The 22,691-nt window shown below is 34.1% G+C and overlaps 1 protein-coding gene across 2 annotated transcripts; it reads left to right on the forward strand.

Annotated features, from left to right (window-relative positions):
• The first annotated feature begins 16 nt into the window (after positions 1–16).
• LOC133190230 (kynurenine/alpha-aminoadipate aminotransferase, mitochondrial-like) lies at positions 17–17,227 on the forward strand. 2 transcript variants are annotated; one of them, XM_061325741.1, is made up of 12 exons: positions 17–105; positions 323–419; positions 7,215–7,311; positions 7,906–7,974; positions 8,188–8,320; positions 8,678–8,752; positions 10,769–11,044; positions 11,411–11,493; positions 15,423–15,519; positions 15,901–16,027; positions 16,253–16,458; positions 16,585–17,227. In XM_061325741.1, the coding sequence occupies exons 2-12, from the start codon at positions 353–355 to the stop codon at positions 16,624–16,626; spliced, it is 1,272 nt and encodes a 423-aa protein (XP_061181725.1). In that variant the 5' UTR covers positions 17–105; positions 323–352; the 3' UTR covers positions 16,627–17,227. The 2 variants fall into 2 exon arrangements, with proteins under 2 accessions (XP_061181725.1, XP_061181724.1); XM_061325740.1 differs by lacking the exons at positions 17–105; positions 323–419 and adding an exon at positions 6,068–6,162.
• The last annotated feature ends 5,464 nt before the right edge of the window (positions 17,228–22,691 follow it).

The following is a 22,691-nucleotide window of genomic DNA, read 5'->3' on the forward strand; positions in this document are numbered from 1 at the left end:
ATCGTAGGAGAGCTTTTCAAGCAGTAGACACTAACGACTAACTTAAATGTGAATGATGAAGGCTTAAAGAATAATGTTTCCTTGACTCAGAGACTTGTAGAGGAGGTTTCATTCTGACTTTTCGAACATTTGTGTGCTCTATATATTTCTACATAAGAATCTGTTAAATGATAATGCTCTAATTTCATCTTTTCAAAAGACTTCACAGGAAGACATTTGCAGAGGTCAATTATTCTTATGTAAGAAAAGCAGTGTAAACCTGACTAGGTACCATGTCTATATATTTTAATTAGTAAAGTAAATTATTTTTGCTCTTTTTGAGGATACCGAAGGATCAGCTAAGGGTGGGAGGATGAACTATGCCAAGTACATCACCAGAATCAGTGCTGCCAGACGGCACTCCGCCATCAGAATTCTTTGTAAGTATATACAGACAGTACTCCTCGAAAACTACTAAGGGACATGATAAAATATACTATGCTTGCTTGTGATGCAAAAAATATTGATACCCCAGTTATTCTCTTAGCGGACGGTATATTTAAATTCTGTTATTGCTCCTTCGGTCGTTTGTGCATGTTTAGGTGAATCCTTTTTGAAAAGTCTGGCAATGGAGATTGTCTTATTTTTGCTAGCCAAATGTAACTCCTCATCAGTTTGTTTTCCTTTCAAAAGTTGGGATTGCTTACTTTGAGTATGTGTCATTGACAAAAATGAAAGGTGGATAAATTAAAAATCATTCAACAAACATAAACAGGTCTAGGCAGCCTCCGTTTTTGGAGCATAGAGTATTAGACAAAAAATTCAGTATGGTGACCATTTTTTTTTCCATATATATAGAAAATTGTGATGCATTGTAGAATATAGCTTATCTTTCAAAATCAGAGGATATAACGCAGGTAATTTTCAAACACCTCATGTCTACCTTAAGTGGAAAAGTGCATAAACCAGTTAAAGTACAGGCAAATAAAAGTTAAAACATTAAACTATTGGTTGTATTAGGTGATTTGGGATTCTATATCTAGTTCTTTTACATTTTCGTTTTCGAAGTTGGCTCTTTTTGTTCTCCCTTTTTACCCCATTCTTTCTTTTTCTTTTACTTTATTTTTTTTATTTATTTTTCCCCTTGCTTTTAAAACAAATAAAAAGGTGCTTTAGAATTACTCTTCATACCTTCTTTTAAATTTATTTTAAAAAGGAGAAGAAAGGAAGCACAGAGGGAATAATGATTTAAAGGCAAAAAATTGTCCTATAAAATAAGTAGCTATATTATGAATAATTATAAAAAAATAAGATAACTGATTAAAAAGAAAATTAATATACATAAGTAAATACATTGTATATACATAGAATATTAAATATCTGTATGAAGTGTCTAAGGATTTTTATATTATTAATGAAATAATTAAACTTGATATATATACAATATACATGTATGTAAATTAATAAATATTTTACAGTAATTACACAAATATTGTAATATTGTACTAATATATTTTTTTTTCCAGCATTATTTGTAGTTTTATCTTTAATTTGTTTTGGTTGATTATTAAATCAGCATAGCGTACGTGGTTCAGAAACCATTTTAATAAATACAAGAGTTAATTGCTGTAAGAGTACATGTATACTGCTGTTTGTTTTGAAAAGCCCGGTAGGTATCCTATGATTTTGAGGATGAAAACTTTCCTCCAAAAATGGAGGCTCTCTAGACCTGATATATGGGGAATCAAATTATTATTACTGTAAACCAACTATTATTCGTGTCAACTTTTATTTGCGATTTCTCAGTTTGAAATCAATCCGCCACGATTAATTTTCGTGACTGAGGAAACATTCTCTACAAAAACAAAGCAAAATAAATGGTTCGCAGTTATTAATATTCGCAAGTTAAAGTAGCGAATACTCGCGAATATTTCTCACATGCAAATAAAATTTGGTTTACAGTATATGTTGCAAGTTATAAATCTGCAATGTAGGAGGTACAAGATAACATTATTTCGATGATCCACTTTAACTGAAAGTTAGGTGATGCCAATGCTGCTTATAGAATTTCCATATTTCATTGTTTACAAATATCCATTTCCTGGACCATAAAGTTAAGAAACATGTAAAACTAAGCTATCAGAAAAGTTAATTACCAAAAGTTTCTTACTTATTTGTACCAAAAGAAAACATAAAATGACTTAATTAAATTTAATGAGGATTATCTATGCAAAGGTACGGTCACGGTAGCTCAGTTGGTAGAGCGCTTGCTCTGTGATCGGAAGGTTGTGTGTTTGAATCATGGCCGCGACTGACCCAAGTCGATAAAAAGTAGGTAGCAACTGTTCCTTCACTAAAGGCTTAGCACTTTGAAGTGAAAATTGTGGGTCCTTCAGATGAGACTTTAAAAACTGAGGCCCCATGTCATGGTAAGCATTGGCACGATAAAGAATCCTCACTACTCAATGGCCCTGAGTTCCGAGTAAAGGTCTAAATTTGAAGCCCTTAATTCACCGATATATGGTGACATCTCTAAATGAGTGAAAAATTCTCAAACAGGATGTAAAGCAACATACAATCCACCAATCTATGTAAAGGTCAGTAGGCTTTTACCGGTATATGAAACTACAAATATATTTATTGCATATTTATCCGTTTATAGGATAAAACATGTACCTTTATGTTAATTGATAATTGGGCTGCATGCATGTCTTGATAAGAAGCATTCTTTTACACAATTGATTTGTAAGCAATGAATGAAAAATTTTCTTTCTGTGTAAAAATCATGATACAGATATTTAATTTCTATGTTAATAAATTTAAACAGTTCAATTCATCTACTCGGTATGAGAAGCTATTTCTTTCAATGATTAATTTACCAATGAAAAAAAAGTACTTTAAGCGTACATTTGCTGGTTTTATTTCCCCAAATAGATTAATAAATTAATTTACTGTGTTCAATTAAAATTGAGTGTGATTTTTAGGTCACCTGAGTCACTCAGGTGACCTATTGCTATCCGTTCTTGTCCGTCGGCATGTGTCGTGTGTTAACATTTGAACATTTTTAGCTTCTTCTCTGAAACCGCTCAACCAATTTCAACCAAATTTGGCATATAGCATCTATGGGTGAAGGGGAACAAAAATTGTGAATTTCATGGTCCCTGCCCCCCCCTGGGGCCTGAGGGATGGGGCTAAAACCACCAAAAATAATGCAATCTTTAAAAATCTTCTTCTTTACTCCAGGACATCAAGCAGTCAAACTGTTGGCATCATTGTAACAAGCATTGAGCCCTCTACCAAAATTGTGAAATTCATGGCCCCAGGGTCAGGGGTTCTGGCCCCAGGGTGGGGCTATGTAGATCATATAGTGAAAGTGCATTATTTCTTTGAAAATCTTCTTCTGTGCTCCTGGGTATTAAATAAAGTAACTAAGTACATAGTTATGAAGAGCAAGAGTGCCTCTTCCAAAATTGTGAAATTCATGGCCCCAGGGTCAGGGGTTCTGGTGTTAGGGCGGGGCTCTATTGATTATATAGTGAAAATGCATTAATTCTTTGAAAATGTTCTTCTGTGCTCCTGGGTATTAAATAAGTTAACTAAGTACATAGTTATGATGAGCAAGAATGCCTCTACCAAAATTGTGAAATTCATGGCCCCAGGGTCAGGGATTCTGGTGTTAGGGTGGGGCTATATAGATCATATAGTGAAAGTGCATTATTTCTTTGAAAATCTTCTTCTCTGCTCCTGGGTATTAAATAAAGTAACTAAGTACATAGTTATGAAGAGCAAGAGTGCCTCTTCCAAAATTGTGAAATTCATGGCCCCAGGGTCAGGGGTTCTGGTGTTAGGGTGGGGCTCTATTGATTATATAGTGAAAATGCATTAATTCTTTGAAAATCTTCTTCTGTGCTCCTGGGTATTAAATAAAGTAACTAAGTACATAGTTATGATGAGCAAGAATGCCTCTACCAAAATTGTGAAATTCATGGCCCCAGGGTCAGGGGTTCTGGCCCCAGGGTGGGGCTATATAGATCATGTAGTGAAAGTGCATTATTTCTTTGAAAATCTTCTTCTCTGCTCCTGGGTATTAAATAAAGTAAATAAGTAGTTAGTTATGATGAGCAAGAATGCCTCTTCTGAAATTGTGAATTTCATGGCCCCAGGGTCAGGGGTTCTGGCCCCAGGGTGGGGCTATGTAGATCACATAGTGAAAGTGCATTATTTCTTTGAAAATCTTCTTCTGTGCTCCTGGGTATTAAATAAAGTAACTAAGTACATAGTTATGAAGAGCAAGAGTGCCTCTTCCAAAATTGTGAAATTCATGGCCCCTGGGTCAGGGGTTCTGATGTTAGGGCGGGGCTCTATTGATTATATAGTGAAAATGCATTAATTCTTTGAAAATCTTCTTCTCTGCTCCTGGGTATTATTTAAACAAACAAAGTGCATGGTTATGATGCATAAGGATGCCTTTTCAAAAATTGTGAATTTCATGGCCCCAGGGTCAGGGGTTCTGGTGTTAGGGCGGGGCTCTATTGATTATATAGTGAAAATGCATTGATTCTTTGAAAATCTTCTTCTCTGCTACTGGAGATTATTTAAACAAACTAAGTGCATGGTTTTGATGCATAAGGATGCCTTTTCAAAAATTTTGAATTTCATGGCCCCAGGGTCAGGGGTTCTGGTGTTAGGGCATCGCTCTATTGATTATATAGTGAAAATGCATTGATTCTTTGAAAATCTTCTTCTCTGCTACTGGAGATTATCTAAGCAAACTAAGTGCAAGATTATGATAGGCAAGGATGCCTCTTCCAAAATTTTTAAATATATGGCCTTAGTTTTTGGGGTTCTTGAGGAAAGGGGGGGGGGGGCTCTATTGATTATATAGTGGGAAAGCATTAATTCTATTAATTAATCAGTAATTAATCCTGTCTGCTCCTTAGTGTTGAGCTGATAAATAAATTGCTTAGCTATGATGAAAATGGGAGCTTCGAACAGAATTTTTAAATCTTGTGGTCCTAGGGTCAGGGGTTCTGGCATAATGGGGGGGGGGGGGGGCTTTTGAATTTCTTGACCCTTGGTCTTGGGTTCTGGTGTTAGGGTAAGGCTTTGTTGAATCTGTAGTGAAAATGCATTGTACCTGTGAAATTCTTCTCTGCTTCTGGGCATATCGGAAGAAAACTGAGTAAAAGTTTAAATGATATAAGTAAGCGTATTTCTACAAGATTTTTGAACATCTGGACCATTTGTCTAAGCATTCTAGTCCTGGGCAGGGCTCTATTAATTTGTATTCTACTGAGAGAAGTTATTCCCCTTTTCCGTTCACCTTTGATAATTAATCACTGTAAATAATGTATTTGAAAGGTTAATAGAATAAGATAATTATGCAAGAATGTTTATCATATAATTCAAAAAGTATTTTCTTAGTTTTAATAATCAGGTAGACCTGTAAGTAATAGATAAATAAAAATGAGACAAAAATAACTTATCTTATTAAAAGTTCTTCAAAGACCATAAGAGAGGTCAATGCTAGAGGTCTTAATATGGGTTTAAAAATAGTACAGAAGCACTAATAGTTTGTTAATAGTCTGCATGGTGATAGTGTTAAGTGGGGGACAGGTTAGAACTTAATTTATGAGTTGATACTGAATACTAGACTAATTATTTTGTTGATCCTGATCTTCCTACTGCTCTTGCTTTAGGGCAACAAAGCTTCATCTATCAGTGTATTCAACTTCTAAATTGTTGTATTATACTCAGGTGACCGTTAAGGCCCTTGGGCCTCTTGTTTGTTTCTCCTTGTGGCTTTACATTTAACATGAAGTATGCTGCTGCACATGATTGATACTCTTGTCTGGAGAAAATGACCAGTTTTCCTGTCAGAAGTAAACTTAAGGATATTAAGAGAAACCACAGTGTGCTGTTGAATTTTATCAGCTGTTAATTACTGTGACCAAGCATACATTAGTACCATATATTTTCAAAACCTGGTATATTCATACATTTGCATATGGTTAGATGTACCAATAACCTAAATATTTTAGAAATATCATTCATTGTGGATTTTTTGTAAAGAAAATCAAGTTTTTATTTTAAAAAATATGGATTATAAAAGGTTTCTAACAAAACGGAGTCTTAAGAGAGAGGATAATTTTTTACGAATAGTATCCAAGATATATACTAAAGGTAAGATTTACTATTAAGCTTCAGGTCTGTAAATAGAAATACATTATGATATATATACACTATAAACATTAATTGTTATAAAACCTCGAGATCTGTCAATGTACTATCTAAAATGTTCTTATGTTTGTTCAGCGTACTTGCTTCAAAAGATTTTTCAATCAACAGCGATACAAAGAAATTTGCAAACAAAGCTAGATGATAAATGTACATGTATGAAGTCCTGTTAGTATTTTCATTTGATCATTGTTATGGGTGCATGAATCTATTTGGTAACTAAATATCATAATGAAATAAAATAAAATTAATGTGTTTAATTACAAGGTTACAAGACAAAAAAAAAGCTTAACAGCTGGAAAGTATTGGATTTATACAATGAACTTTTGGTAATTGAAACCTTAACACACACAAAATCTATCAAATATGTAGCAATTTTAAAGTTAATTTTTAGAAAAAAAAAATATACAAGCCTTTTCTGTGCAGATCAGTACACAAAGTAAATTGTCAAAGCCATTGAGCTTCTGTGATATGCATAAAAATTAAGGGAAAATTGCTTTTATTACATATGTGATGTAATAAATATTACCATGATCAAGGACTGGCAATTAATTGTATGTGCTTTTTTCACGTGCAAAAAGACTTCTTCTTTTTTTAAACACTTAATTGTTCCAGAAAAGTTATTTGAAAAAAAAAAATGATAAGAACAAGATAGTCAGTTGAGAATAAAAAGTTTCAAAATATTTTTTGCATCTTTATTTTATGGCAATTGTAAAATTTGAGGTAAGGCAGGTGGTATTTTAAATGGATTCTATTGAATCTGACACAGCTATGGCAAAGTGCCTCAAAAATCTGTTTCTCAAATTATGTTCATGACTGTTACAGTAACATGTTACCTTTCTCTTATATTATATAAAACATTATCAAAAACTTTGAACTTTAGAACTAAGAACACATGCTAAGAGAAAGAGGGAGGTTTTTTTTTTAATTTGTAAATAAGATGCAGGTATTCTAAGAGTTTATGTGACAATGATTGACCCTAGTTTCCTCTGTTACAGCTGCAATAGTACAGGAGAACCCCTCTCTGATTACCATGGCTGGGGGAATGCCTAATCCACAGACATTTCCTCTACTTGATGCCAGTCTTACACTCAGGTGAGAGAGACTTGTAAATAGGTCTTGATTTTAAAATTCAAAATTAAAATCTTAATTTTTCCTTTGTGAGTGAGGAAGGGGGGGGGGGGGGGGGAGGGGGACAGATCCTGAAGCATACAACTATATATGTCCAGTTTTTTTTTGTAGTAACTGTATTTTAACCTATGAAAATCTCCTTGATTCCACTTCTATATGTAGCTTCACATGATAAATTAATAATCAATAGTTTTTACAGGAGAGTTGTCTAAGCTAAACTTCATACTCCATGTTTATTATGTAATATCACATTAAAACTTCCAAGAAGAGGTGTAATTTAGAAAAAAAGAGTTCTTTTTCATTCAGTTTTAAGGCATTTAAAGTAACTCAACATATAACTACATTTGTATATGTAAAATGGGTTACTTTTCAATTTACTCTAAAGGGACACAACTTATGAAACTAAATGTAATGTGAAAGAAAAGGGGAATAAGTAATATTGTCACACAGTTATATTCAGTTAAAAGTGTCTTACTGTATATTTGTATGTGTGAATGCATATTTATTTCTTATTATTTTATTAAGAATGACTCTCATTATTTTTGATCTTTTTTTAAGGGATGGAACAAAGATTGACCTGGATGCCAAAGCAATGAAAACTGCCTTACAGTATTTACCAACAAAAGGGTAAGAAATTAATGAAATCTTGATTTTAGTTCAGTGAAATTGTGTGAAGTCCATATTGAGGAAATTTAAATAAATAAACAGCAGTTATGGAAAATATATTCACATTTAAGCAACACTTAAATTCAGTTCCTGAAAATTTAAAGTTATCTTCAATTGTTTTATGGTATATTAATTGTCTGATATTTTTTTCATTGTGAATTGTTTTTGTTGTAGGTTTCAACCCTTAATTAATTTTATAAATGACCTACAGTTCAAAATTCATAATCCTCCAACATACAAGGCAGATGACCACCCAGGTCAAATGGATGTTATTATCACCACAGGAAGTCAAGATGGCTTGTGTAAGGTAGCTAGTGCTTCACAAAATTGAATAGTAATTAGTCAAAAATTCAGTGGCATGCTTAGGGGGTTGAAATTCTGCATATACTGAAAAATTGAAAAATTCATTCAAAAGTTCCCTCTTGTACTGTTTCTGTATTATACATGTAAAATCTGAAGGAAAAATATGGATTTTATCAGGATACAGTCATTCTGCTGAGTATAATAACAATAAACTTTGAACTACATGTATTATCAAAACATAATAAAAATCCAAATTAGCTTAAATTACTTAACAATAAACATTTATATTTTTTTTTTTCAGTGGCTGAATTGACTTGTAAACTGTAAACAGAGATAATGAATGTTTCTTTACTTCTTACAGGCTTTTGAGGCTATGGTAACAGAAAATGACAACATTTTGGTGGAACTCCCTGCATATTCTGGAACTTTAGCAATTGTTTGTTCCATTTTATATTTCTGACTATTTACTGATATTTTTTTATTATTATGAGTATAATCATATATGACCCTGCATTCTAAATTTTGATGTATAAAATTTAATCAGTTTTGCTTAAACAGTTCTCTCTCTCTCTTTTTAGCTCACCTGAGCCGAAGGCTCAAGTGAGCTTTTCTGATCACTTTTTGTCCGGCGTCCGTCTGTCTGTCTGTCTGTCTGTCTGTAAACTTTTAACATTTTCGACTTCTTCTCAAGAACCACAAGGCCAATTTCAACCAAACTTGCCACAAAGTATTCTTGGGTGAAGGGGATTCAAGTTTGTTAATATGAAGGGCCACGCCCTTTTTCAAGGGGAGATAATAAAGAATTAGTGAAAAATTAATAGCATCTTTTAAAAATCTTCTTCTCAAGAACCATAGGGCCAGGAAAGTTGAAACTCATGTGGAAGCATCCTCAGGTAGTGTAGATTCAAGTTTGTTCAAATCATGACCCCCGGGGGTAGGGCGGGGCCACAATGGAGGATCAAAGTTTTACATAGAAATATATAGGAAAAACCTTTAAAAATCTTCTTCTCAAGAACAGCAAAGACATGTTGAGTCATATTTATATGGAAGCATCCTCAGGTAGTGTAGATTCAAGTTAGTTCAAATCATGACCCCCGGGGGTAGGACGGGGCCACAATGGAGGATCAAAGTTTTACATAGAAATATATAGGAAAATCCTTAAAAAATCTTCTTCGCAAGAACAGCAAAACCATAATGAGTCATATTAATATAGAAGCATCCTCAGGTAGTGTAGATTCAAGTTTGTTCAAATCATGACCCCCGGGGGTAGGGCGGGGCCACAATGGAGGATCAAAGTTTTACATAGAAATATATAGGAAAAACCTTTAAAAATCTTCTTCTCAAGAACAGCAAAGACATGTTGAGTCATATTTATATGGAAGCATCCTCAGGTAGTGTAGATTCAAGTTAGTTCAAATCATGACCCCCGGGGGTAGGGCGGGGCCACAATGGAGGATCAAAGTTTTACATAGAAATATATAGGAAAAAGCTTTAAAAATCTTCTTCTCAAGAACAGCAAAACCATAATGAGTCATATTAATATAGAGGCATCCTCAGGTAGTGTAGATTCAAGTTTGTTCAAATCATGACCCCCGGGGGTAGGGCGGGGCCACAATGGAGGATCAAAGTTTTACATAGAAATATATAGGAAAAAGCTTTAAAAATCTTCTTCTCAAGAACAGCAAAGCCATAATGAGTCATATTAATATAGAAGCATCCTCAGGTACTGTAGATTCAAGTTTGTTCAAATCATGACCCCCGGGGGTAGGGTGGGGCCACAATGGAGGATCAAAGTCTTAAATAGAAATATATAGGATAATATCTTGGAAGCATCCTCAGGTAGTGTAGATTCAAGTTTGTTCAAATCATGACCCCCGGGGGTAGGGTGGGGCCACAATGGAGGATCAAAGTCTTAAATAGAAATATATAGGATAATATCTTGGAAGCATCCTCAGGTAGTGTAGATTCAAATTTGTTCAAATGATGACCCCTGGGATAGGGAGGAGCCACAATGGGGGATCAAATTTTTACAAAGGAATATATGGGAAATTTTTTTGAACATCTTCTCAAGTACAAGAAAGCCATTTGTTATATTGACATGGAAGCATCATCAGGTAGTTTAAAATTCAAGCCCCCCCCCCCCCCCCCCCCCCCGGTGGTAATCTTTTCAATACTGAACTGATTTGTGCTTTTGCCTAGCCAATGTGCTCAGGTGAGCGATGTGGCCCATGGGCCTCTTGTTTAAAATTTGCAATCATGGTGTAAACTAAAATGCTTCTGAAATATATTTTATAAGGACTGATATTCCTTTATATGAGACTATTTTGCCATTCAAAAATCTTATTATACATGTATGTAACTTCCAGCAATTTTTTTCATCTGGACATTTATGCAAAAATGTAGAAGATCTTGTTTTCAAAAACAATTATTTGCAATATGAATATGTTTGCAGGTGAAGCCAATCACATCAAATATAATCCCAGTGGAGTCGGACATGAATGGCCTAAATCCATCATCTCTTCGTCAAGCTTTGTCTAGATGGTCCCCTTCTGAAGCCAGAAAACCTGGTTCTGATGCCCCAAAACTCCTGTATCTTGTCCCCAATGGGGGGAATCCCACAGGGGTGGGGCTTACATTGGACAGAAAAAAGGAAATCTACAAGATTGCTCAGGAGTATGATTTGATCATCCTAGAAGATGATCCATATTTCTATCTGCAGTTTACAAAGGTAAGAGGAAATTACTGATCACAGACTACTAGACACAGAGAGTGATATGCTTACTTAATTATGTTAACTGTAGAATGATGCATTAAATTTTTGATCAGGGGCGCAGTAATTCATGAATATAAAGTTTAATTCATATTTCTTTAATGTATGACATATCTTTTCTGTATACATATGTCAGATGTCTTTTCAGCTTAAAAATTAATATAAATGTAAAATATGTTTCTCTTTTATCCTCAAATATTTTTTGGGAAAAACCTTGAAAGTATCATGCTCAGAGAAAAATATGGAGACAGTTCTATTGCAAATATACATACAATGTACATTCCTAAAGCTATTTAGTAATATGAGTTTCATGTCAAATTAAAGCCATTTGTTCCCAGTTTCCTGTCAATGGACACTGATGGTAGAGTGGTGAGGTTTGATTCCTTCTCCAAGATCATCTCCTCAGGGTAAAAAATTGTCTTTCATCAAGTATATGTGCGTAGTAGTGTCTTTTGAACATAGAAAACAGGTTAACATATAAATAAGCCAATCTATTTTTAGCTCTTCTGAGCCAAAGGCTCAAAGAGCTAATGCTATGGCCATTTGTGCGGTGTGCGTAAACTTTTTAGAATATGGGCCATAACTCAAGAACCCCTTGGCCAATTATTGTCAAATTTGTCACAAGGTATCCTTGGCCCAAGGGCTCCCTTTTATACTAAAACTGGGGTTGTGACCCTTTAACAAGGGGAGATAATTAGGAAAATAGAAACAAAGTACTGGTTGCTAAAAAATCTTCTTCTCAAGAACCACTGGGCAGATTATCACCAAACTTACACAAAAGGATGAGGATATGCTGTAGATTAAAATTTGCACGGGGATTTACCCTTGGGCAAAGGGCATGATCTCAAGGTCACTTCAAAGTTGACCAAAAATTACATTTTATTAAAATGTTGATATTTTGTTTACTATAAGGACTAGGATCATCAAATCTTGTCAGTTGATGCATCTAAGGACCTCATATCATGTTGACTCAAAAGTAGGTCATGGTGACCTACTTTTTAAATTTTGCGGCTATTCTTTTTCAAAATGATTTAGAGGCATATTTTGAACAATTTAAGGCATATGATCATCAAACTTTGTCAGTTTATGTATCTTAGGTCCTCAAAGTATGTCAACTAAAAAGTAGGTCACCTTGACCTACTTTTTGAATTTTATGGCTTATCTTTCTCAAAACAATTAAGGTCATTAATTCGAATACCGAGAGGTTTAGAATCATTAAATCTTGTAAGATGATGCATCTCGGGGCCATAAAACATATTTATTAAAAAGTAGGTCACAGTGACCTACTTTTTGAACTTTGCAGGCATTTGATTTCAAAGCGTTTTAGAAGCATAATTTGGACATTTTTAGTTTTATGATCATAAAACTTTGTAAGTTGATGCATCTTGGGTCCTCAAAAAAGGTCAACTGAAAAGTAGGTCATCGTGACCTACTTTTCAATTTATATGACTGTAATTAAATATTTCAGGTACTAATTGGCTTAGAATCATCAAACTTTGTCAGTTGATGCATCTTGGGTCTTCGGAGTAGGTCGACTAAAAAGTAGGTCACAGTGACCTACTTTTGAAAATTTATGGCTTTAATTAAATATATGGGGTACTAATTGGCTTTGAATCATCAAACTTTGTCAGTTGATGACTTTTGGGTCTTCGGAGTAGGTCGACTAAAAAGTAGGTCACCATGACCTACTTGCAAAAATTTATGGCTTTAATTAAATATTTTGGGTACTAATTGGCTTAGAATCATAAAACTTTGTCAGTTCATGTGTCTTGGGTCCTCGGAGTGCAACAACTGAAAAGTAGGTCATGGTGACCTACTTTTGAAAATTTATGGCTTTAATTAAATATTTCGGGTACTAATTGGCTTAGAATCATTAAACTTTGTCAGTTGATGCGTCTTGGGTCCTCGGAGTACAACAACTGAAAAGTAAGTCACGGTGACCTACTTTTAAAAATTTATGGCTTTAATTAAATATTTTGGGTACTTTTTTGCTTAGAATCATCAAACTTTGTCAGTTGATGCTTCTTGGGTCCTTGGAGAACAACTGAAAAGTAGGTCACGGTGACCTACTTTTGAAATTTTATGGCTGTATTTAATATTTTCAGGAATTATTTGGCTTAGAATTGTCAAAAGTAGGTCACTGTGACCTACTTTTGAAAATTTATGGCTTTAATTAAATATTTTCGGTACTTATTGGCTTAGAATCATCAAACTTTGTCAGTCGATGTATCTTTGGTCCTCGGAGTACAGCAACTGAAAAGTAGGTCACCGTGACCTACTTTTGAAAATTTATGGCTTTAATTAAATATTTCAGGTACGAATTGGCTTAAAATCATCAAAATTTGTCAATTGATGCATCTTGGGTCTTTGGAGTACAACAATTGAAAAGTAGGTCACTTTGACCTACTTATAAAATTTTATGGTTATAATTTTAGAAAATATTTTAGGTATTAATTGGCTTAGAATCATCAAACTTAGTTGATGGGTCCTCAGACAATGACAAGTGATAAGTGGGTCACCATGACCAACTCTCAGGTACTAATTGGCTTAGAATCATCTTGGGTTCTCAGAGTGTGAATTGGAATTTCAAGGGTTTATCTAAATATACAGGATACTTCGAGGGTTCAAATAGAAGTGATAGGTTGCACAGTTTATCAGAAGAGCGATTCAAGGCCCATGGGCCTCTTGTTGAACATGACCTGGAGTGTTTTAATTTGCAGTAAATAAATACTTAGAGGGATGGCAAATTCGAACACAGAATTGGTAATTGGTTAATGTGAGACTTCTGACCCATTAACCATGCAGTTAATCATATCAAAATACATTTTCTTGACCTTATTTTTAAGTGGCTCTATTCATATAAACACAAGAAAACTAAGAAAAGACATCAGAAGTTAGCAACATTCTGTTTATCTTGATCAGGAAACTACATGTACATATTTTTATATCAATTTCAATAGACAAGAAAAAATTAAGAAAACCTGTGAAACATGCCTGAGAAATCAGACACTGATAATTTTCCAGAGTAGATGTCACACAATTTCATACAGCATTGTCACCATAATCAAAACACAGTGGGAACTTTCACTTAATTTACAATGTTTGTCTAATAATATAATTTGATAGATAACTGCAAAAGATAGACATACCCAAAATTCACAGAGTTTGTTGGTGATTTATTTAATATCAGTAAAGAATTACAGGATAATCAGGGTCACAACATGGTGTTTAAACAGTAATTGACACTTCACAAACTGACCAATTACCCCAAGATCAGCTTACATAGATTTGTGAAAATGCTAAATTATCAATGTTCTATTTAAAAAAATGATTTTTAAGAAAATTGTGTTCAAATTAACATATATTTTTTTTTTAGACTGATTACAGATTTTTCTAACTGATTACCATTGTTCTGACCAAGTAACTGGTTAATGGGTTACAAATTACTATCCCTGATAAAAACATGCACTAATGTACAAACTCTTAATTATTAAGGTCTTCCGTTGGAAACGGAAGACCTTAATAATTAAGAGTACAAATCTACTGATTCTGTTGTTTCTTTTCCACTATTATTATTATTTTTTTTTCTTACCGATTTTGTGCATCGATTTCTCGAGAACGCCTCGATAGATTTTCACGAAACTTTCAGCAATGATGGCAAATTATCTGAACTTTATGCTTTTTTTTTATTTTGTCGTCGTTACTTCCGGTCGCGAGATATGGCCAATTTTCCATTTTTAAAATGGCATTTTGTCTGCGAGTGTTCTCAAAAACGGTTGGAGATTGAGTCTTGAAACTTTCAGGGATGATAGATTGTGACTCGTAGATTTGAGAAACCTGTTTAGTTTTTGTTGCCGTGACGTCCGTTGTCCACCGGAAGTAGTTTAAAAATATGCAAATTTTCATTTTTTTCTTATTGAAATGTTTTTAATAGAGGCAAATAGACTGTTTCGAGTCATATTATTTCCACCGGAAGTTATTTCTTCCGAACCGGAAGTAGTCGAAAAAATGCTCATTTTTCCTCGAAACTTTGAGGGATGATTCCTCCACACTCAGTGAAGAATTAAAAGTCATTTTGACTACTTCCAGTCATACCGGAAGTGAATAAAAAATACCGGAAGTTGTTTGAAATTAATAGATTTCACTCTTTTATGAGTTGCTAAACAATTCTGAAGAATTGATATGAATATTTTTTACATTTAAAGTTGTTTTACTTTCTTTTAACAATCAAAATTTCCCAATCAAGATTTTATCAGAAATCAAACGGAAGACCTACTCATTGCTCGCAACGAGATCTCATCTAGTCATTATTATTTTTTTTTTTACAATTTAATAGAATGAGGTTAGGTTTTGTCACTGGACCTCAGCCTTTGGTAGAGAGATTGGAACTTCACTCACAATGCTCAGTGATGCATGCCAGTGGCATTTCACAGGTGTGTTTATTTCTATACTTTGACAGTAACTAATTTTAAGACACTGGTAAAAGTTTAGATCCGTACATGTAAGTATAAGTTTATGTGATGTCACAAGGGTATTTTGTTAACTGTTAGTGGAATCTGGTTATGCAGATTACACTTGTACCATTTGCTCAAAGGTATACCTTCACTAACTTTGCAGAGGAAATGCATATCAGAGTGTTGACTTGCATATTTTACATTGTAAATTCAGTATATCAGTGTTCATTACTGGAAGTGGCAGAAGTCTGAAGAGTTTGATACAGGCTCTTTGAACTTCCAAGTCAATAAATAGTTTGAATCTGTGATAATGTTTGAAATGGTTTAAAAAAATTGATTTAATGTGGATGTTTGTTGTAGATGATCCTTCATAAAATCCTGGAAAACTGGGGTCTAGAGGGGTTCTTAAAGCATACTGAAAATACAGTAGAATTTTATAAAAACAAGAGGGATCAGTGTCTAAAAACAATGGAAAAACATCTGTCAGGTATGTTAAGCTTTGGAATGTTGCTCCTTAAAGATACCCATGTTCATCTGTAGCCTCTTAATTTTAAAATATTTACAAATGTTGATATCGCTGCTAAAACTATCAAAGATGGATAAAAGGTAGCTCAGATGAAATCGACATGTTTAAAGCTTTGTGAAATGGAATAGGTGCAAGATTTATCTTTCCTTGTTGCCTCCTGACATTTTTTCTATTTTTATTGTGCAGGGTTGGCAGAATGGTCTGTTCCATCAGGAGGTATGTTTGTGTGGATCAGACTGAATGTGGAGGACTCATATAAACTTGTTACTGTCAAAGCTCGCAAGAAGGAGGTCTTGTTTGTTCCAGGAAATGTCTTTATGTTGGATAACACCAAGCCCTGTCCATACATCAGGGCCTCATATTCTAACTGTACTGAGGAACAAATGGACATAGTAAGACTCTTTTTTATTCCACATGCAAAGTGTCAGGTGAAAAGTTCAGGGTTTTCTTTTTCAAAATTTAATTACTATAAATTTCAGCACTGTTATGAACATTTGTTCTTATTTATTGTATTTCAGGCATTTCAACGATTGGCTGAAATATTACGAGAAGAGAACTAAAATAAAAGTTCAAGCTAGCTCTGAGTATATGTTTACCTGTTGCTGAGAGTTTACATAAATCTTTAGTGAGAAATGGTGATTCTTAATTTGCAAGAAAGAAGGAAACCAACATAATATTTTTTATCTGCCTGTAATAGAAAAAGAATTTCGATGAAGAATTCACTAACATGCATTCTTAATTTTTGTGTACATTTTTTAAATTGATTTATTTGATTGAACAATTTCTGTTTATATTGTTCAACTACACAAGATCCAACATGAACTTGAATGGATTTGAAGTTTATCTTTTGAGGGAATTATAGTGGGGTTTTTTTTATTGGATAATTTTGTACAAATATGGCATGAAATTACACAAAGTTTATCTATTTAGAAAATTACAATGTGTACAACCATGCCATGGTATTTATTTTTTTCAGAAATTTCTATTTGTTTACATAATATTTTAGATTAGTTTACAACTGTTTAAGATTAATCTAAGGGGTTTTAATTTAACCTATATTGATAGAAGTGCGATTTAATTCCTGTATTTTTGAGATTTTCTAAGGGAGGCCAAAAAGTCATGTTTTGTGTCAATACTCTAGAAAATAAATTATTTTGTAAATCCTTCACTTATTCTTCACCAGAAACACCAGGAACTTAATTAATGACTTAAAAGACCAATAAGGTTGAAAAGCTTATTTACGGTCATTTTGTAATTCTTTAATGCAACTTAAGAACAGCTGTATCTCTGTGTGAACTTACTGTGTAACTTTACATGAGAGGCACCATTACTCATCATAACCATGCACTTGGTTTATATGCTGAATACTCAGGAGCAAAGAAGAAGATTTTGTAAAGAATTGATGCTTTTCACTATATAATCAATAGATCCATACCCAACACCAGAGACCCTGACCCAGGGAGAATAAAAATCACAATTTTGGATGAGGCACCCTTGCTCATCATAAACTTGTCTGTAGTATATTTGCTAAATACCCAAGAGCAGAGAAGAAGATTTTACAAAATATTAACGCATTTTTACTACATGTATATAATCAATAGAGCCCTGCCCTAACATCAGAACCCCTGACCTATGATAATGCCAAAAGTTTGACTTCCTGATATCCAGGAGTAAAGAGGATCTGTGAAAATTTATTAATTTTGATGGTTTTGGTTCCACCCTCAGGAGGGGTGGGGTGGTGGGGGAGAGACAATAGCTCCATGCTCTATACTAAACTTTGTTGAAATTGCTTTTGCGGTTTATGAGAATAAGCTGAAAAAGTTGAAATACTGTTTCAAATCCATCTGATTATAATCAATGACTTGTAGTAGCTTTTTAAAGCGCTCACGACTTTCTTTACAGTGAGAGTCACTTCGTCTTAGAGGTATCCCGATTCTCCTATCAATCTCGCCAGTACAATGGTAAACGTGACAAAGATATTCCAAACGTATTTCGTCATCCGATGCCTCTTTTTCCAAGGAACTAATTCTGTGTCAATCATGATCAATTTTTCTGTAAAAGATGGAAGTAACATTATTATTGTTCAAAGACTAACAAAAAACTACTATGTTCATTGGACATTTTTTTTGTCTTGCCAAGGATTTGATTCCTGTTTTCCGTGCATACCACGATGCTGTTTCATCTAGTACGCGTTTTTAATTGCCCCTTCCTTAGTGCATCTTTCACAAATTGTACATGAATACCGATTCCTGGTTGCTGTGCACAACATAAGGTCATGTGTCAACTGCGAAATTTCTCAAGCAAGTTTAATGACTTGCCTAACTAGCCGAGCGGTCTAGCGCGCTGTTCCTATACTGCTAGGAGACAGAATCCCAAGGTCAACAGTTCAACCGCGGGTTGGGGCGGGAGTTACCTTACAAAGTGAATTTCCCTGTGCCTTCTATATACATTTATTTGGATACCAACATTTTTGAACTCTTGACCTTGGAGTTCAACCTGCATTTGAAATCTTCAACCATGGCCTTGAGCTACCATGCGGGGGAATCAATGTTTCACAAACACATCTTGTTTTTTTATGCCCCCGTATCGAAGATTCGGGGGATATAGTTTTGCCCTGTCCGTCCGTCTGTCTGTTTGTCTGTCTGCCGCAAAGACTTTAACCTTGCCCATAACTTTTGATTGGTTGGAGCTATGGCTTTCATATTTCACATGTGTATTCCTTGTGACAAGACCTTTCTTTGGGTACCACCATATTTGACCTTGACCTTGGAGTTTGACCCAGTTTTGTAAAATTTACCAAACTTTAACCTTGGCAAAAACTTTTGAACAATTGGTGCTAGGGCCTAATCCTTGTGGTGTAATCCTTGTGACAAGGTCTTCCTTTGAATACCAACAACTTTGACCCTTTTGACCTTGGAGTTTGACCTTCTTTTGGAAAACTTTAACTTTGGCCAAAACTTTTGAACGGTTGGTGTTAGGGCTTTTAGACTTCACATAATCCTTGTGACAAGAGCTTTCTTTGGATACCAATAACTTTTGACCCGTTGACCTTGGAGTTTGACCTACTTTTGGAAAACTTTATCCTTGGTCATAACTTTTGAACGATTGATGCTTCAGCTTTTATATTTTATCTATGTATTTCTTGGGAGAAGGCCTTTCCCTGGGCACCATTAATTTTGACCTTGACCTTGATGTTTGACATACTTTTGAAAAAAAACTTTAACCTTTTCCATATCTATTCAATGGTTGCTGCTAGGGCTTTCATATTTCACAGGTTTATTCCTCGAGACAAGAACTAACTTTGGGTACCAACATATTTGATTTGCATTTGAGAAAGTTCAACCTTTGCTATAACTTGCCATACGGGGGCATCAGTGTTTCCCAAACATATCTTGTTTATTATTATTATTTTTTATTTCTCTCGGCTTGGCCTTGGGAAATAGGAATCTTGCTTACTCCCTCAATGATATACTATGACTGTATAATAATTTTGATTTCTGAATAGCGTTCAGTTTCTGTATTGTTTTTATTTCAACTTCTATGTTTAAACAGTTGCAAATGTTTGAAAAGCATTGCAGCTTGATTTAAACAGAGAATAATATATATATATAAACCGTTTTAGTGAACATTTTCAAAGCACAAAAAATAAATAAAAAAAAATTAAAAAAAAAAAAAGTGAGGAAAAACTTCTTTCAAACGATATGTAAAGTAAGACTAATGTGAAATTGATACAATCACTGTAAATAAAAGTACAGAACATGAGTTATCTTTCTTATTACATATTTCTTGGATTAAAACATTAAACGAAAACCGATCCATTTCAAGAATATCTGTCATGTAAATTTCAGAAATATCTTGAATTCACAGGAGAGAACATGTATCTTATACTTTGTCTTATTATTTTAAAGAAAATAAGTAACACAAAAGGACTCTGTTATACTTTGATTCCTACTTACTTTTTTGTAACATTTAAGAAAACATTTCCAAAGGGAGTTTTATTTGTGCATATATGTATTTGTGTAATTTTTTTTTTTTTTTTTTCAAATTTCAACCCAACCTTAGATTTCAAGACAAGTAAAGCGAAATGGAGTCTTGTATACTAGTAAACAATAGACAGAATTTTACTTAATTTGTTGAGACAGCAACTAAGTACAGTACCAACCAGACCCAACCTGACACCTAAGCAGTCCCAGAAAACAGTCCCCGGGACTGCTTTGGGACCGCTCTGGGACTGCTGTGGGACTGCTCTGGGACCGCTCTGGGACTGCTGTAGGACTGCTCTGGGACTGCTGTGGGACTGCTCTAGAAAGCAGACCCAGCAGTCCCAGCAGTCCCTGGGACTGCTTTCTGGGACTGCTTTGTTCACTCATGCATGAAAAAGGTTCTGAGTGACATGATAGCTCCGCCCCTTGTGTATTCTGAATTTGCAGGCTCCATGTTGTTGTTTTGTTTAATTTCAGCAGAGAGGTGTTAAAGAATAAAAATACCAAGGATTTCTTACAACATTTTAATAAAAAGAGATAGATATACATGTAATTACTAAATGTCTTCAGGGGCTGTAAATTTACACAATTGTAGTCTAGAATTAATTTTAAAAAATGAAATTAGTTAAAAAGGGAAGTCAGGAGATGACTTTTATCCCTTGAATTAAACTTTAATACAGGTGTTTGAAACAAAGATATCTCTAAGGCCTATTTAATTAATTAATGCTAATTAAAACTTTAATACAGGTGTTTGAAAAAAATATCTAGGCCTATTTAATTAATTAATGCTGTCAAGTTACGGTATGTACTCAAAGTTTGCATTAGCACTATTTAAAAACAAACAAACAAACAAACAAACAAACTTGTCATTACAATAAGATAATCAGAGGGACATACTGTACTGGATTTTTTTTTTTAACTTGAAAAAGCTAAAACCATGCTAAAAAAGAGCATTCCATGTTATTTTTTTACCGCCCTCAAATAAAACCTAATAATTTATTAAATGACCATGAAATAGAATTATTCTACCATTCTTCAGTCATTTAAACAATTATATTTGTGAACAATTACTGGGGGATCTATTTATGAATTTGTTTTTGATTTATAAACAAGTTATTAAAAGAGTAAATTTATAAACTTTTTAAATTATTGGGAATTGTGACTTATTTCTTATTTGTTTTGTTTGTGTTTTCCTGGCCGATTGGCCGATTAATAAAAAGCAATACAAATGTATAAAATGGTGTCAACACCTGAGGTTTCAATCGCCTTCGGGCATGATTAGCAGAAAGTCAATGCATGTTATTTGGGTATCAGTGTTACACATCACTGAACATGCTGGTCAACAATGGCACTAATTTCAATCTATGTACTGCAAAAAATCTTCGTTTATTTCGGGATTAATTAATTTTGAACATAATCTGAGGGTTCCATTCGCGTGATTTACAGATGTACACTCAAACGTTTATATAATAAAAGTATTATTGTTTTCTGTTACATAGATAATCTAACGATAATTAAATTGGCAAGTCAGTGAAAATAATCATGACTGAAATATAATATTCAAAGAATTTTTCAAAAGCTCCAGTACTTAAGAAAACTGCATTCAGAGTATAGTATGGAAATCGGCCTTGCTCTATAATTATAAGGTCTATTTAAAGCTAGTTTTGATAGAAAATAAACAATTCAAGTTTAATTTTCTATAAAAAAAAAAATAAATATGGAAACCGATATCAATCACAGTAAATTAAGAAATTGATTTTTTCTTTGGTGAAAAATTAATATACCACAAAACTGTGTTTAAATATTCATGTTATTAGTAGGTGTGACCGTCTTCTTTGTTCAGTATTTATTATTTGTTTCTATACGCGTAGTGTGAATTTCTTAACAGTTCAAAAATGACTGTCGCATGAGAACTGATACTGCTCAGAAAGAAATGGATCATCAATTTCAACTGCCTTTTATAGTTACATTGTTTATTGGTAATCTCATTTCTGAGTAAGCTCCGCCCATTAGATTAATTAACCCCGCCCACTGGGACTGCTGGGACTGCTTTCTGGGACCGCTGGGACTGCTTTCTGGGACCGCTGGGACTGCTCTGGGACCGCTGTGGGACTGCTCTGGGACCGCTATGGGACTGCTCTGGGACTGATTTAGCAGTCCCAGAGCAGTCCCAGAAAGCAGTCCCCGGGACTGCTCTGGGACTGCTTTGTGTCAGGTTGGGTCTGGTTGGTACTGTACATGTACTTCGGTAGATTCTTTAATGTAACAAGCATTCTGAGAGTATTGCATGAGCAATACTAGTCCCCTACCGGCAAGTATAATCTGGTTCCCGTTAAGAATTGAAAATGCCATAATTCCGTCAAAAATCAATGAAGCGGAACGACATGCACACTTGATCTATAACTAATCAAGGTAAAGTCACATACCAAAAATCAGCTCAATATCTGAAAGCGTTTAGAAGAAAATTGCGGAAAACCCTTAAAAATTGAAAAGGCCGTAATTCCGTCAAAAATCAATGAAGCGGAACGAAATGCAAACTTGGTCTGTAACTCATCAAGATACACTCACATACCAAAAATCAGATCAATATCTGCAATATTGCATATTTTAAGGTATGTTGATACACTATATATATATATATA

This window comes from Saccostrea echinata, unplaced genomic scaffold, assembly GCF_033153115.1.
Source record: "Saccostrea echinata isolate AGI-Se365-2 ecotype Australia unplaced genomic scaffold, CSIRO_AGI_Sech_v1 ptg000022l, whole genome shotgun sequence".
In the NCBI taxonomy this organism is placed as follows: Eukaryota; Metazoa; Mollusca; class Bivalvia; order Ostreida; family Ostreidae; genus Saccostrea; species Saccostrea echinata.

What these genes read in the sequence shown, in the direction of transcription:
- LOC133190230 (XM_061325740.1), top strand. Translation starts at nt 6,078, where the DNA reads ATGGATTATAAAAGGTTTCTAACAAAACGGAGTCTTAAGAGAGAGGAT. An exon ending in TCCAAGATCATCTCCTCAGG is followed by an intron (nt 11,494 to 15,422) that starts GTAAAAAATTGT and finishes ACAATTTAATAG; the next exon opens with AATGAGGTTAGGTTTTGTCA. An exon ending in AATGGAAAAACATCTGTCAG is followed by an intron (nt 16,028 to 16,252) that starts GTATGTTAAGCT and finishes TTTATTGTGCAG; the next exon opens with GGTTGGCAGAATGGTCTGTT.